The sequence below is a fragment of the Trachypithecus francoisi genome, unplaced genomic scaffold, assembly GCF_009764315.1.
Source record: "Trachypithecus francoisi isolate TF-2019V2 unplaced genomic scaffold, Tfra_2.0 Lachesis_group5, whole genome shotgun sequence".
In the NCBI taxonomy this organism is placed as follows: domain Eukaryota; kingdom Metazoa; phylum Chordata; class Mammalia; order Primates; family Cercopithecidae; genus Trachypithecus; species Trachypithecus francoisi.
Genome location: NW_022681470.1, coordinates 67132200 through 67149179, shown reverse-complemented (window position 1 = coordinate 67149179; position 16980 = coordinate 67132200). Strand labels below are relative to the sequence as shown.

The 16980-nt window shown below is 37.2% G+C and overlaps 1 protein-coding gene across 3 annotated transcripts in view; it reads right to left on the bottom strand.

Moving 5' to 3' along the window:
* The window catches only part of SYT14 (synaptotagmin 14), a 227062-nt gene that overhangs the window by 62299 nt on the left and 147783 nt on the right, over nucleotides 1–16980 (bottom strand). For all 3 annotated transcript variants that reach the window (XM_033197016.1, XM_033197018.1, XM_033197017.1), the window contains 2 exons: nucleotides 15320–15591; nucleotides 9153–9602 (listed from right to left, as the gene is read on the bottom strand). In XM_033197016.1, the coding sequence (XP_033052907.1) occupies nucleotides 9153–9602; nucleotides 15320–15591 (722 nt within the window). The remainder of the gene's footprint in view (nucleotides 1–9152; nucleotides 9603–15319; nucleotides 15592–16980) is intronic.

Genomic DNA, 16980 nt, shown 5'->3' with positions numbered 1-16980 from the left:
AAGTGCTGGGATTACAGGTGTGAGCCACCGTGCCCGGCCTGTTTTCTGCCTTTTTAATGATCACCATTCTAATTGGTGTTCTAATACATAATGTTATCTCATTGTGGTTTTGATTTGCATTTCTCTAATACCAGTGATGATGAGCTTTTTTTCATATGTTTGTTGGCCGCATAAATGTCTTCTTTTGAGAAGTGTCTGTTCATATCCTTTGCCCACTTTTTCATGCAGTTGTTTTTTTCTTGAAAATTTGATTCTGAATTCAACCTTTTTTTTACACTTCAACTTCTGTCATCATCTTTTGTAAATTCCATGTCCACTCAGCCTATCTAAGAACCCAGCCCTCTTGACAAGTATCCCTCTCCAGTAATTGTACCTTTTACTCTGTCTCAGATGCCCACTTCCACCATCACACTCTGGACCCTTCTCCTTCCACTTCAAATGAACTGAAAACATTCCCCTTTCAACCACAGTCTGCCATCCTTCAACACTTCTTGCTTAGCTACTCCTCTCACATCTCTTTCTTGATATCCTTGGGACTTTCAGTCCACTAACCTTTCTACTTCTCCTGCCCATAATCCCCTTTCTGGCTTCACTTCTCTCTTTATTCATTTCATGATCTACCATTTAAATAAATCTCTTGAAAATACTCTAACACTTTTGCCTCTCTGTTTATCCCAAACACATTGATTAATGGCTCTCTTATTTGTCCTTTTTTAAATCAAATCATTTGCATTAATATTTAAACATGCCCAAGGCTCTCCTCAGCTCAAAAACATTCTCCCTAAACCCTCACTTTCCAAATACTGTCCTCTTTTTCTTCCTATTGTTATAGCCAGATTAGGTGAAAAAAATGTCTAAATGACTGCCACTCTTGTTTGGATTCTAGCCCCTTCACAGTATCAAAATTAGCCCCTGAAAAGCTATCTATAACTTCCATATCCTAAATCCAACACACAGTTTTTAATATTCAGATTATTCTTTCCATCAGCAACATCTGACAAAACTGATTATTCCTTCCTTCATGAATTTCATTCTTGGCTTTCATGATCTCTTACTGCCTCTTTCTTCCTACTTTACCTCTCTTTTCTCCAATTTTTAAATCTAGGAGTTCCTGAAGATCTTCTCTTCTCACCCAAGACAATCATCTACTCTCATGTCTACTTCCAGAACTGCTTTGTGTTCACATAGAAGTGTAAGCGAGAGTCAGATTTAATGATATACACACATCTAAGAAAATATTAAGTACCCTCTATCATTAGAACTTAAGAAAATTTAAGTTTTCACTATGGTCCTGTGTTTTCTCCCATCCTTTCACTTATCTTAAAGAATCCAGCTATCAACTTATCTACTTATTCATCCCCACCAAACTGACCAGGGTCCAAATTCCCTGGCCCCTTCTGACTCTCCATTTTTTAACTGACAAATGATTATCATAAATAATTAAACAAAGACAGAAATAAACAAAGATAGAAGTAAAAAAAAATCACCATAAACCTAAACCATTCATAAATTGCTATTAGGTAAACATTCTGCAGGCATCATTCTATGAATATATACTAACAGAAAAAGGAATAGAAATACTTTTATAAAAATGGGATCAAACTATAGCTATTTTATTTAAAAATCCATTTTACCTTACATAAATTTAATAGAAAAAATGAAATAAAATGAATAGTTGAACTTTACATAAATATTTCTTCCTTGCTGATTATTTTCTAAATAATCCTTCTCTAAGTTAAATAGGAGAGGGTTAGTCATTTTTCTTAACTACATTAGCATATTAGCATTCTTACATTTCTTTCCATCTGCCCTATGTCTGCCTTCCAGTTAAAAAAAATCAAATACAGTATGATTTTTTATACTGTCCAGATTTATAGCTCTGACAGACACTGTGATACACTGTCAATAGAATGTCAATATGGTTTTGTTTTAAATGGTGAGGACATAAGATTTGGGAGGGGCCGAGGGTGGAAAGATATGGTTTGGCTGTTTCCCCACTCAAGTCTCACCTTGAATTGTAGCTGACAATGGTAATTGTCAATAGATAATTCCCTATATATCTACGAAGAGACTGTTGCCCTAGCTGTTGGTAGCGCTGTTGGAAGACAGCCTTCAATGTCAGTCCCTTCAGGAACTGACTGAACTGTAAAGAACTGCCTCACCCAAGGTCACCCTTTCAGGGGTGCCCAAGGCTGTGGGAGCCCTTCTCTTGCATCGGCATGACCTGGATGTGAGACATGGAGTCAAAGCAGATCATTTTGGAATTTTAATATTTAATGACTGCTCTATTGGATTTTGGACTTGGCATGGGGCCTGTAACTCCTTTGTTTTGACCAATTTCTCCCACTTGGAATGGGTGTATTTACCCAATGCCTGTACCCCCATTTCATTTAAGAAGTAACTGACTTGCTTTTTATTTTACAGGCTCATAGGTGGAAGGGCCTTGCCTTGTCTCAGATGAGATTTTGGACTTGGACTTTTGACTTAATGCTGGAATGAGTTAAGACTTTGGGGGACTGTTGGGAAGGCAGGATTTTGTTTTGAAATGTGAGGACATGAGATTTGGTGGCGGGGAGCCAGGGGCGGAATGATATGGTTTGGCGGTTTCCCCACCCAAGTCTCACCTTGAATTGTTCCCATAATCCCGCTTCCATGGGAGGACTGTGGGACGTAATTTAATCATGGGGGCTGTTACCCTCATGCTGTTCTCGTAACAGTGAGTGAGTTCTCACGAGATCTGATTGTTTTATAAGGGGCTTTTCCCCCTTCTCCTTGGCACTTCTGCTTGTTGCTGCCATGTGGAGAAGGACATGTTTGCTTCCCCTTCTGCCATGATTTTAAGTTTCAAGATGCCTCCCCAGCCCTGTGGAACTGTGAGTCAATTAAACCTCTTTCCTTTATAAATTACCCAGTCTTGTGTATGTCTTTATTAGCATCATGAGAACAGACTAATACAAGGGGCAACCAATATCCAATGACTGACTGATGGGAGTATAAAGGCCTAGCCATCTCAGCCCAAATGGGGACAACTCTAAAGGACTATTTTAGTTCCAGAGTTCCCTGGGGGTTGGCTAAGACTGTCATTGGGTGTGTACTGCAGCTTGACTTCTCTCTGCCCAATCCTGCTTCCATCTCCTCTCTTTTACAAGTATGAATCCCAAGAGCACTCCTTAACAAACATTTGGCACACTAAACTCCCTCTCAGAGTCTGCTTCCCAGGTAATCGAATCTGGAACACATATGGTGCCTTAGATTCTTTCAGAAGAAGGCAACTGCATTAGTCAATTCCCTGCTGTGTTAGGCCATTCTTATGTTGTTATAAAGACGTACCTGGACAATTTAAAGAAAAGAGGTTGAATTGGCTCACAGTTCTGCAGGCTGTACAAGCATGGTGCAGCAATCTGCTCAGCTTCTGGGGAGGCCACTGGGAGCTTTTACTCGCAGCAGAAGGCAAAAATGGAAGCAGGCACATTACATGAAGAGAGCAAGAGTGAGAGAGAGGGAGATGCTACAGACCTTTAAACAATCAGATCCCATGATAAATAATTTATTATCGTGAGGACAGCAGCAAGAGGATGGTGCTAAAATAAACCATTTGTGAGAAATCTGCCCCCAGGATCCAATCACCTCCCACTAGGCCCCGCCTCCAACACTGCGGATTACATTTCAACATGTTCAACAGGAGATTTGGAGGGGACATCCAAACTATATTACCTGCTTCATCTGATTCTCTTCCCACAGGGGTTAATGTACTCCTTAGTCAGAAGAGCAAATGTTTTATCAGCAAGGGTAGATTATATAGTAACAGAGAACTCCAAATTCTCAGCAGTTTAATTCAACAATGGTTTACTTCCTCCTTATACAACATATGGATTTTGGACCGGCAACAGAGGCTTCCTTCAAAGCTCAAAGAGGCTCCATTTCCACACATGCTTCCATAATAGTGAAAGAATTATTCTGATTCTTAAAGGTTATGAGCAGAAGTTAAAAGCAAGTCATGTGGCCACACCTGAGTTCAACAGAGTGGTAATCTATGCAGCTTTTGCAGAGAGGAGCAACAGACCTTACCAAAGCAGGCTACATGCCACAGTTGACTTACAAGTCGTAGTTTGCAAACCCTGGTCAAAAGCAGTGATTCACAAACTTTAATGTATATCAGAATAATGTACAGTGCTTGTTAAAATGCAGATTGCTGGGCCCTACCCTCAGAGTTTTTTTTTAATTCAGAAAGTTTCAGAGAGGGACTGAGAATCTGCACTTCTATCAAGTTCCTATGTGATGATGTTATTGGTCCAGGAATCATACTTTGAGAACCATTTGTCTACAGAAAAAAAACAGGTACGCCTGCAGCTCATCTATTAATGTAGAGAACCTTATTTCAAGATGAAATACAACACAGCTTTGTCAAATATCAGTTTTCCTAAAAGGCAACTCACCAAAAACCATATATATTATTTAAAGTAAACCAAGGATGTAATAAAGATTCCTATATTAGGAGAACTGTCCAATGTGTAGGTAACCTCACTACTATTATTGCTAGCCACTCCGAAGAGATCAGGCTAATTAAATACTGTTTGTACAGGAAGGGTTGTGTGTATGTTTGTGAGAGAAAGAATAAAGTTTTATTATTAATCAATCAAATATAATAATATTAACAAATCTAATAAGCTGCAATTAGACGTAAAACCAGGATGAGGAAAAAGGGAAAGGCTACTTTATGCAACTGTTACAGAGAGTAATACAGTACCAAAAATCCAAGTGAAGAAATTAATTGGGGTTATATGCTAAGAAAGAGTGCCATCTGAACAAAGCTGAGTATGTAAGAAGAGTTCAAATTATGAGAGGGATATATACCATGGTAGGAAGGATAACTGACAACATTCTAGCTACTGAGTTTGGCATAAGACAGTATAAAGCAAGTTAATAGTAAACCATATGGCTATTTCACGATTCTTATTTGAAAATAACAGAAGCTAACTGACTCATTAAGTGGAATAGTAATTTATTAAAGGAATAGGGATGAATAAAGAACCAAGTTAATGATTAAGCTTCTCAAGAATGAAGTCTAAAAACCATACTACAGAATAGGTCGGGTGAGGAGAACCTGCTGCTGTTCTCACTGGATTCTTTTCTGCCAAGGACTTTTCTCTATTGCAACTGTTAGTGGCCCAGCACCAATACCATTTCTGCATCAGCAGAGCTATTTTATAACAGAGTTACTATTGCCTCTGAAAACCAGATACCTCCACCATCAACTTCATGGAAACATGATCTGAGTGCAGTGCCTGCTTCTTTGTTCAGTCTGTATTGAGGTTTCTTGAAAATGAATATGAGTGGCTTGGGAGGCCGAGACGGGCGGATCACGAGGTCAGGAGATCGAGACCATACTGGCTAACACGGTGAAACCCCGTCTCTACTAAAATATACCAAAAATTAGCCGGGCGAGATGGCGGGCGCCTGTAGTCCCAGCTACTCAGGAGGCTGAGGCGAGAGAATGGCGTAAACCCGGGAGGCGGAGCTTGCAGTGAGCTGAGATCCGGCCACTGCACTCCAGCCTGGGCGACAGAGCGAGACTCCGTCTCAAAAAAAAAAAAAAAAAAGAAAATGAATATGAGTGGCAGAGTCTAGGTCACACAGCTCCTGCCGTACCTACCAGTGAGACTGGGAAAGTCAACTTATGGCTTACCTTAGGGAGGCAGACATAGTTATTCCCAGATAGTTACTGAAAAGGTGGAAGAGTGAGAAAACATAATACATGTCTGCCACAAAATGTTATATCAAGCGTACAAAACTCATTTAAAATTCACCAATTTCTGTTCCTACCTAACTCCTTCCCCAACATATACTAGCATAATTAGATAATATCAGAGATGGATAGACCTTTAGAGATCACTTGGTCTAATCCTCTCATTTCACTAATGAGAAACCTGATACCCAAAATGATCAGATGATTTACTTAGTTTACATGGCTAGTCAGTAGAAAGAAATTATGCTTTTTAACTCTTAGTATATTTTCTATCATGCAATGATCAAGAAGGAACACTTCAAATGGTATTTTAATTTTTTTTTTTTTTTTTTTTTGAGATGGAGTCTTGCTCTGTCACCCAGGCTGGAGAGCAGTGGCGTGATCTTGGCTCACTGCAAGCTCCACCTCCTGGGTTCACACCATTCTCCTGCCTCAGCCTCCCAAGTAGCTGGGACTGTAGGTGCACATCACCATACCTGGCTAATTTTTTGTATTTTTAGTAGAGATGGGGTTTCACCATGTTAGCTAGGATGGTCTCAATCTCCTGACCTCGTGATCCACCTGCCTCAGCCTCCCAAAGTGCTGGGATTACAGGCACGAGCCACTGCGCCCCGGCCTTAATGTTAAACTTTAATCTTATTCTCAGGGAAACCCACTGTTTAGTCCTCAGAAAGTCATTTTGGTGACATTGGTCTTTTTTTCTCTCAATCAGTTCCTGCAAAACTAGCTATAAAACTAAATTTTATATGCAAAATTCTATTTTCCTATTATCTATGAAAAAAAACTGTAAGCTTAAATGTGTTTTAATGGTAGTTTGCAAGCTCTTTGGCTGGATTAAAATTTTCCTTGCCAAAAGGCTAATATCCTTACAACAAAAATGACAACAATAATAAGTAAGTATTCAAAAGCTACCAGAAGGCCTGGCATGCTGCCTCAAGCCTGTAATCCCAGCATTTTGGGAGACTGATGTGGGAGAATCGCTTCAGGCCAGGAGTTCAAGACCAGCCTGGACAACATAGCAAGACCCCATCTCTAAAAAAAAAAAAATTAGCCAGGCCTGGTGGTGTGCACCTGTAGTCCTAACTATTTGACAGGCTGAGGTGGGAGGATCGTTTAAGCCCAGGAGTTTCAGGCTACAGTCAGCCATGATTGCACTACTACACCCCCAGCCTGGGTGATCCTGACTTTTCCCAGAGTGAGACCCTGACTCTGGGGGAAAAAAAAGAAACTAGAACAAATGTTTAATTATGAGTATATCTCTTACAGATATATTACTACATCTTACAAAAATTAGAGCCAAACTCACCCAAGTAAACTGTAATCACAAGATCTCCCCACAAAGTTAATATTAAAACTTCAGCAAAGAGAACATTAATACTATAGTATATATAGAATATACACACTCTATTGGTATATTTTAACAACTAAATAACTGATAGCACAGAAGCCAAAAGGAATCAATGAGATTTGAGAAGGTGGAGAAAGAAGGAAAGCAACAAAGAAGAATAATTAAATACAGGGTACTAAATTTGAGAAGCATGTCAACACAGAGAAAATATTCTCTAAGGGCAGAAGATGGATAGTTTTATTCAAATACAAATGTTACATCTTTAGAAAGGAACAACGGACAATGGGGCCTATCAGAGGGTGGCGAGTGGGAGAAGATAGAGGATCAGCAAAATTAACTATTAGGTCCTGGGCTTTATACCTGGGTTATACCTGGGTGATGAAATAATCTGTAAAACAAACCCCTATGACACAAGTTTACCTATATAACAAACCTGCACATGTACCCCTGAACTTAAAATAAAAGTTAATAAAAAAGAAATGTTATGTCTTACAAGCTATTTATTTAGCACTTTTTCCTCAATTATTGTACTGGTTGGCAGAAAAAGATCATAGAATCAATGACTAGAAGCTAACACATGTAATGTAGGTCCATTAAAAAATTGCTTAGTTTGAACAGAGATAAGACAGTATTATTTTCTATGACTTCATTCTCTTTGTGAAATGAATGTAATTAAAACACAATTGGGAACAGATAAATTACATACCTCTTGATGACAGAGTCTTTCTCTGCTAATTTAAATAAGTTATTTCTAGATAAGGGCATATTTTCCACAGAATAACTAGTGATCACCCAGACCAAATAATGAAAAAGTTTAGAAATCATATTAATAACTGTAGATAATTAAATTTTATGAAAAATTTGTTCTTTCCCCCCTGAAATATTGCCTGCACTCTTTTTTCTCCCCTCTTATAAGCTGCTGCTATTATTTTAAAAAGGCATTTCCCCAAAATGATAATTCTGAAAATGTAAAAGGATAACAAGTTATCAATTTTCCCAAAAGATATTAATTCTTATCCTAGAAACCCATATGAATATACTATATTTACCATCATCATTTTGTACTTAAAGACACTGAAATCATTTAGTTAAACTGGTATGGTCTGACTGTGAATGAAGTTCCTACAACATAAAATGTTGCCTGGTGTAAATGCAATGAGACCCTAAACTACTTGGACTGAAGCTTACACATTTAAAAGCTTAAAACAACACTAAAATAGTATACCTTTATTTTAAAATATAAATCTATTCTAAAATCTGTATATTTGTATTTTTAAAATGCTTTGTTTTCAAAATAACAGAGAGGAATAAATATAAACCGTAATGCACACTTATAGCATATCACAGATTTTTTCATAATCTAAATGTGGCATAATGTATCTCCCTGGTTTAAATAAACAGTGCAGACATTTCTCTCCTGTGATTTGCAATGCCTTGTGGGAATTTACTTTAAAATATGAAGACAGAAAGAGAGATTTATATGTGATTATCATCTGGAGGACAAAAAGAGAAAAGAGAGAACTAGCTCAAAGTACTAAGCTTAAGGGTTCTCTTGAAATACTTCACAATCTGTTTAAAAAGGGTGGAAAGTCTACTGAGGCCAGATTTATTTTGAAACTTTAAAATAATTTCACAGAAGTTCTGGAAACATATCCAGTCATGACCTAGGGAGCAGTACATATTCTGTAAGGGCAAATCCTTTCTGCCATATAGCAAATAATATATGGGGCTGATACTTAAAATTCTATAAGGAGTTTGGATGACTTCATAATCAAACATTTAATAAATGTTCAACAAAAAAACAAACATGTAAAACCCTGGGCCAAAACTCTGTGAAGGATAAAATAAAAGACATAAATCACAAATTATCTTCAAGGGCAATTTTTTTAGGTAAGAAAAAGTATATCTATCTATCCAGGGCTTATTTTTGAAAAGGCATGATTACCATGTTAAAAAATAGACTGACAAACTTGTTGGCTTGATTAAAGATTTTTAAAATTGTGTACACTATAAACCATGAACATAAACTGTATTCAGGCCATTTGATGAGATACTCACAGAATGATTGTAAGAAGGTTCCAATATCACAGGCAATGACATTTTCCCTTGAAGATTCAATTTTGTTAAATAAAAAATCTTTTCCCCCACAATCTTTTCTTTTTTCATGCGATGTACACCATACAGTCTAAACCGAACTGCATAATTTCCAATCATCTCAGATTCAACATGATTAAATTTAAATGTTTCTGTGAAGACAGGGCATGGTCCTCTCTGGATGCTGGTTTTTGCTCTCTGTTTCTTTATAGGTAGAAGAACAAGGTGTACTTGCCATGAGTTGCCACCTGTCCTGTTATATGTTGGGATGTCTGTGACAGCTGTCACTGTTACCAGAAGCTTCTGTTCTTGTGAGTCATAATCAAAAGTCACATCCAGTGTGCCATATTTAGCTTCTGGCTCAGGATCAAAAGGTTTAGGAAGCTGTGATGATGATCCTTGAGCTGACATATCCTAAGAAAAGAAAATTTAAATGTTAGAGTTTTTAACTCAATTATTTAGCCTAGCATGTCAATAAATACTTGATGTTTCTTTAGAAGGAAGATGTGAAAACAATTCTGCCACAAAGAAAGTAATATAATAACAATTAACAGTCAACTACAACCAAAAGCAACCCTATAGGGCGAGATTACTATAAGCAGTTAAGTTAAACTCAAAACTTATGATAATAAAGACACGTTTAGAATTTAATATTCACCATTACAATTCTGAGAAAGTGTGATGTATGTTTTTATAAACGATAATTTAAAATACATCCTTTAGTGGGTATATCTGCTCCTTTTGTAGAAAACTACTACATTTTACTTTCAATGTTATAAACAATGCCATTGACAGCACAGTATCAGGCTGCAGAGAAACAGAACATAAGTAAAAGTATAATGCTATTGAAAAATTTGGCTCCATTTTCAGAGTTTGTTCTAAAACACCCCAATCTGTAATAAAATATAAAGATATTTAGACTTAAAAATCAATGGAAATGTGAAACCATAAATAAAGGTCTCAAAATCTCAGCAAATATTTACTTTCCATAACATAGACTATATTTACTTCAATTTCTAACCACAATTAAAAACACATTATTTTCTAACGTTAATGACTATTTAAAATGACAGAACACACATTTTAAAAGTTCAAGAAAGGCTGAAATGGTACATTTTAATTATGAAATTAAAAGAAATTATAACCATTTTTCCTGTAATTGTCTCAAATTCCTGCCAGTCTATCTATCTAGAATGTAATAGTGGTTTTAGCTAGTTACCAACAATGTCAAACCTAGGTCTCTGACCTTTCAACTATACCACTCTGCCTCTTCAAGTATTTTAATAAATCTTAAATAATTCTCATTTCAAAATGTGGGCCAATTTAATAAATTTTTTAAATTTTCTAAACTTTGCGTGGCAGTGAATACTACTGAATCTCTGTCTTCTCTTTTTCCATTTATAAAACAAAACAAAACAAAACAAAATCTTCCTGAATGTTAGCTAGAAATACAACCCACAAGATTTGGGGAGCCGAGGCGGGCAGATCACTTGAGGTCAGGAGTTTGAGACCAGCCTGGCCAACATGGTGAAACACCATCTCTACTAAAAATACAAAATTTAACTGGGTATGGGTGGTAGATGCCTGTAGTCCCAGCTACTCAGGTGGGTGAGGCAGGAGAATCGCTCGAGCCAGGGAGGCAGAGGTTGCAGTGAGCCAAGATCATGCCAGTGGACTCCAGTGTCAGTGACAGAGTGAGACTTTGTGTAAAAAAAAAAAAAAAAAGAAAAAACACTGTCCATAAGAGACTATACTTCAGTGCCTCTATTATAGCTCATACGACTACATGACTCAGCTTCGGCCAATGAGAGGCAAAAATAATTTATGTGTGAAACATCCAGATCAGGTTTATATAAGAAATTACTTGCTCTCCACTCTCTGTCTCACTCTTCCCACAAGCAGATATACAGTCAGGATGTGTGGGTCTGCTCAGACCATGTGGACTACGACAATACCCTACGGCAAGGCAGAGCAACAGAAGAGAAGGAACTGGGTCCCTGAATAATCTCATAGAGCAAAGCCCCCTGCTCACCCTGCACTGTTGTTAAACAAAAGAGAAATAAGTTTCTGTGTTCCTTAGCCATTGGGCTGAGGGGTCTTTTTGTTGTAGCAGCTTATACATGTACCATAACTACTGTACCTACTATGTGCCAAGCCCTATTTTAGGTCGGGAGAGTGCTTCTTTCTGCAGAGAGAACTAAAAAGACATGAGTCCTTCATTTTTTTTTTTTTTTTTGACACAAGAGTCTTGCTTTGTCAACCAGGCTGGAGTGCAATGGTACAATCACAGTTCACTGCAGCCTTGGCCTCCCATGCTCAAGTAATCCTCCTGCCTCAGCCTCCTGAATAGCTGGAACCACAGGCACACACCACCACACCTGGCTAAATTTTCCGATTTTTAGTAGAGACAAAAGTCTTACTATGTTACCCACGCTGGTCTCAAACTCTTGGGCTCAAGTAACCCTCCTGCCTTGGCTTCCCAAAGTGCTGGGATTACAGGTGTGGAGTCACCATGCCCAGTTAGTCCTTGGTCTTATAAATCTTACATGCTAGTTGGTATAATGTATGGGGGAAAAAAACAACAGAAGAACAATACTTGGGGGGAAGGAATAAATTCCCGTAAGAGAATTCAGTTTTTAATGTAGTATGAGAAAATCAAAACATATTCTTATTCTATTAAAATTTACAGTTTAGAGCAAAATGTTTTAATGTATACTACTTTATAATTGGTAATTAAAAGGTTATTAATTACATGGTTTTGGTATTTCAATTAAAGATTTTCTAAAACAGCATCATGACAGCTAAGATTTTCAGGCAATAAAAATGTTTATCAGGTCCCAGATAGCTATTTTTCAACTTTGTTTCTCTTGGTGCCTCCCTGATTGTTTTTTCTTTTTTTTTCAAACATGCCAACAATTCTTGCGAAACCCAGTGTTGAAAGGGTGGAACATTTACAGATAAAAGACATTATTTGTATTCTGAAAATAGGCAATAAGCAAACAATCCTTCCTTTCAAGGTATCTGGACCAGTTTTAAAAAAACTTTATTTAGATAGCAATAGGTCATCAACAATGTTTATAAACTCCTTCCCATGAAATTCTTCTGAACCTTCTCTCCTCTCTCAGTTTAATCATGTATGTGGATAGGCTCTAAGATAACTACAGCCTGGATTAAACCAAGAGAAAAGTGAGAATTTTCTATCTGACACATAATATCTATTACAAGGATGCAAAATAAACTTGAAAAACCACAAAAGTGAATTTCACATTAGCATAGGCTACCACCATTCACATCTAAATATTTCTGTAATGTGCATTTGCTATATTGTTTGAGTATATTCAATGCTACTACAAAAGACACAAAAATAAGCAGGATGGAGGAAATTCCAAAGAAGTGGTTACAGATAGCAAGTTAGCAGCTTCTGAAATACGGACAAAACTCACAGTGTGTGATAACTATAGATAGTGAGTTAAGAAGCAGCTTGTGAGACATAGGCAGAATTCATAAGATATTAAATACAAATAGTTAATAACTTATATGCCAAAGAAAGATTAAATAGAAAATATGATGGATCAAATGAGTGTTACCTATAGAAAGGGATGAAATGCACAAGCCACGATCATGCAGCTGGGCTGACAGCTCTGTCACCCATGTCCTCTACTTAAGAAATGCAGATAAAACCTACAACTGCCTAGCAGGCTAACTGACAAGTTTAAGTGACGGCCAGGAGTATAACTATATCTCTCCCACAAAACAAACAAGTGTGTGCTGTTGGCTCTTGGTACTCTTGTTCAAATCTCAACTCTGGTCCTTGTACATCATAAATAGGAATGCTGATGGAAAAGAGACAGTGAGATAGGATGTATGGGCACTGCATAAACCAGGACTCACACAATGTGGTCTTGCTACCTATACCCACTTGCAGCTTATCCCTAAGTGTGTTAACGGATTTCTGATTTCATTTAGCTCCTCTTACTTCTTGCTTTGTATGTGAAATGAATTAAAACACACACACTCTCTCTCTCTCTCACACACACACACATACATAATTTGAGCATCTTACTTTGGTCCTTTAGTCCTCTGAGAGAGTTTGCCTGGTAATGTTTGGAGGGTACCACTGAATCAAAGTAATTTCTCACACAACGTTTTGGATCAAAAAAGACAATATAATATAGTTGTTAACAGCACCGTTTTGGCAGTCAGAAAGACCTGGGTTTGAACTGTAGTTCCACTATTTAAGAGCTGCTTGTACTTAGTCAAATTGTTTAGTTCTCTGACTCTTAATGTTTTCATTTATAAAATGTAAATAACAACTTCCTAAAGATGTGGTTGTTAGAATTAAATGAGCAGACTACATAAAGCTCATAGCAAAATTCCTGACACAGTGGTGATAGTATTATTGTTGTTGTTTATTAATCCCACAATCCAGGCTTCACTGTTAACTTGTGAGCTGTATATGTAGTTTACAAAGCTACAAAACAGTTGTCTCAAATTTGTTTAGGTAATGGAACACAAAGAAACATACATCATGAAAAATAATAAAATAACGATATATTAAACTTAAAATATCAATGTACAATTTTCTTCTAGGTCAGATACTGTAATACTAGGAATACTAAAAAAAGTAATAACAGATACAAGGTATTTTTAACAATTATAAAAGAAAAACTTAAAATTAAGGAAATTCTAGGGGCCGGGCGCGGTGGCTCAAGCCTGTAATCCCAGCACTTTGGGAGGCCAAGACGGGCGGATCACGAGGTCAGGAGATCGAGACCATCCTGGCTAACACGGTGAAACCTCGTCTCTACTAAAAAATACAAAAAACTAGCCGGGCGAGGTGGCGGGCGCCTGTAGTCCCAGCTACTCGGGAGGCTGAGGCAGGAGAATGGCGTGAACCTGGGAGGCGGAGCTTGCAGTGAGCTGAGATCCAGCCACTGCACTCCAGTCCGGGCGACAGAGCGAGACTCTGCCTCAAAAAAAAAAAAAAAAAAAAAGGAAATTCTATCCATAGCTTAATTGTTCTGGGTATTAGGAAACTACATCTATTATTTAATTTTGGCAGCAGATCTGAAAATTCGTCTGGTAGGAATATGGACATATTTCAGTACTACTGAATGTTATCTGGAAAAAAAGCAGTAAAAACTTGCAATCTAAAACTTTTAAGTAGGCTGGGTGCAGTGGCTCATGCCTGCAAACCCAGCACTTTGGGAGGCTGAAGCAGGAAGACTGTTTGAGCCCAGGAATTTGAGACCAGCCTGGGCAACATAATGAAACCCTGTCTCTACAAAAAAATTAAAAAATTTGTGGGTGTGGTGGTACACACCTGTAGTATCAGTTACTTGGGAAGCTGAGGTGGGAGGAAGCTGCAGTGAGCTGTGATTGCGCCACTACACTCTGTTCTGAGTGACAGAGCGAGACCCTGTCTCAAAAACAAAAACAAAAAAACTTGAAAGTAAATCTAAATACTAAATTATAAAACCTCTAGATTGCCTTTATTGTTTTCATTATGACAGAAACATTAAAACAAATTCTTTTTAGAATACAGTAATACTTCAAAACGGCCACAAAATTATTTTTGTTGTCATTTTCACATTTTTGCTCCAAAACAGTAAGTAAACTTAAAGCCCAACTAACCAGCCACTCTGAATGCATGAAGCCATGGATTCAAATTTCATTAGTAAAGCTGATCATCATTTATCCCTTGTATTTTCTATGATATGAAAATACAATAAGATTATGAAAGACTTGTGAAACACTGAGTAACCTCCTAATAGTAAAAAAAAAAATCCAAAATAAAATAATACAAATAGTAGCCTCAAGATGAAATAAATGATAAAATCAATTATTCTAGAATGTTTTATACAAAGTGTTAAAAAAAAAAAACATCTGTAGGTACCCATCTTCCTTTGGTGGTGGGGCTTGGAGTTGGGGAGTGGGAGCAGTTGAAGACTAGTTGGGACATTCCTGATAAGTTTGTTGGATAAAGATTAGATTAAGGATGGATACTGGTACTATAAGTTACAAAGGAATAAGATACTGATAAAATCAATTCTTCTTACCAAGAGGAGAAGCACAGGATTATTATTCTCCAAATAACATTCATTTTCAAACTTCTATGTGCTTTTACTTACTTCAGGGCTCAGGACTGCAGTGCTGTCACTTGGAACATCTTCTTCATATCCTTTATTATGAAAACTTTCTATTTCATGACCTGTGCTTCCTTCACTTGGGCACTTGTTATATGAGCATCTTGGACTGTTGCTGCAGTGGGAAAATTCACATTTACTGTCCCCAATTTCTGAGGGTGTACATGACAGATGGGGAGAACCACTGTCATCCTGATATGGTGGTGGCTGCAATTCATCCAGCGGGGGTGTTCTTCTCATTCTCTGAATGCAGTTTCCTGATAATGATTAAGAATCTGGTCACTGTTTCCAATTAGCCTCAACACGCAGTATAGTGTTATACACAATAACTGTAAATAACTTTTGAAAACTGGATCGAAAAATTGATGGCAACATAACTATTAGATTTACTAATGACTTCTCTTCTTCCCTAATTCAGAGGCACAAATAGAATAATCTGGTTTCCCACTCCTCACCTCCTGCATAATAAGATTAGGAAAAATAAAAGTCATATACAAAGAAAGATCCCGTTACATATCATAAAAATGAGGGAGTGATAAGTATTAGTTAAACAGTGTATTTATTTGTCTCTCTCAAAACAATCCTGATGTATACATACTTCATCTGTTACCCTGTGATCTGTGGCCACCCTAGGGTCAAAGCAATACAAATATGGTTGGAAAAAAAACATAATATCTCAACAAGAACTCACCTATGTTCTTCAGTTACTGAGATGAACTTAAACTAGCATTCAGCTGGCGGTGTCAGAAATGTTTTTCTACATCTGTCCTGGATCCAGAATCCTAAAATGAGGTGCACTGTGAATCAGGCCCATTCCCTGTTTGCTAACATCCATCAATCAGCAAAGATTGGAGGCTGTGTTCTGTCTCTTCTCCATTATAATGGCACTCTATCCCACTCTACGTCTGTGTCTGTATTCTTTGTAAATTATGACTCCATCTTGCCTATAGTAGGCATCTCTACCTCTAGCAGTTAATATGAAATCACATTTTCTTTCACTCTAAAATTATCCTTTTAATTTTTACCTCAATTATTTATCTCAGTGATTGAGAATAAATGTATCTGTGAACAAGGACAGAGTTGGGGACAGGAGGGAAATAGAGCCCAGTACATAATTTAAGAACAGCTAAGTCTTTGTAGATAAATTCTGAATGCAATACTAAACATTAAATGTAAACACTGATCTTTTTTTTTCTTTTAATGAACTGTGCATCTCTTTTCTCAAGGGCCCCTGAAACAGTAGTTTGTATTATCATTGTTACGGATTTCAGCTCAAATATTCAATAGTTCCTCTGTTCTTCCTAAGATAAAAAGTTACATAAGAACTATAAGCTTCATTTAAAAATTACCATAAAGCTTGGTTCAATGAAAAATAATAATTTGCACAAATGTAGCACAAATTTACATATTTGCTCAGAGGCCCCACTTCTGAAAAAAAAGTAAAGCTAAATGTCTTACCTAGTGAGTCTAATAGTCTATCCACAGAGTCATCTCTCAGTATATGTGGGGAACTGGTTCTAACCCCACCGTTCCCTCTCAAATACCAAAATGCAAAAATGCTCAAGTACCTGTTACAAAATGGTGTAGTATTTACATATAACCTAAGTACATCCTCCCACATACTTTAAATCATCTCGATGTTACTT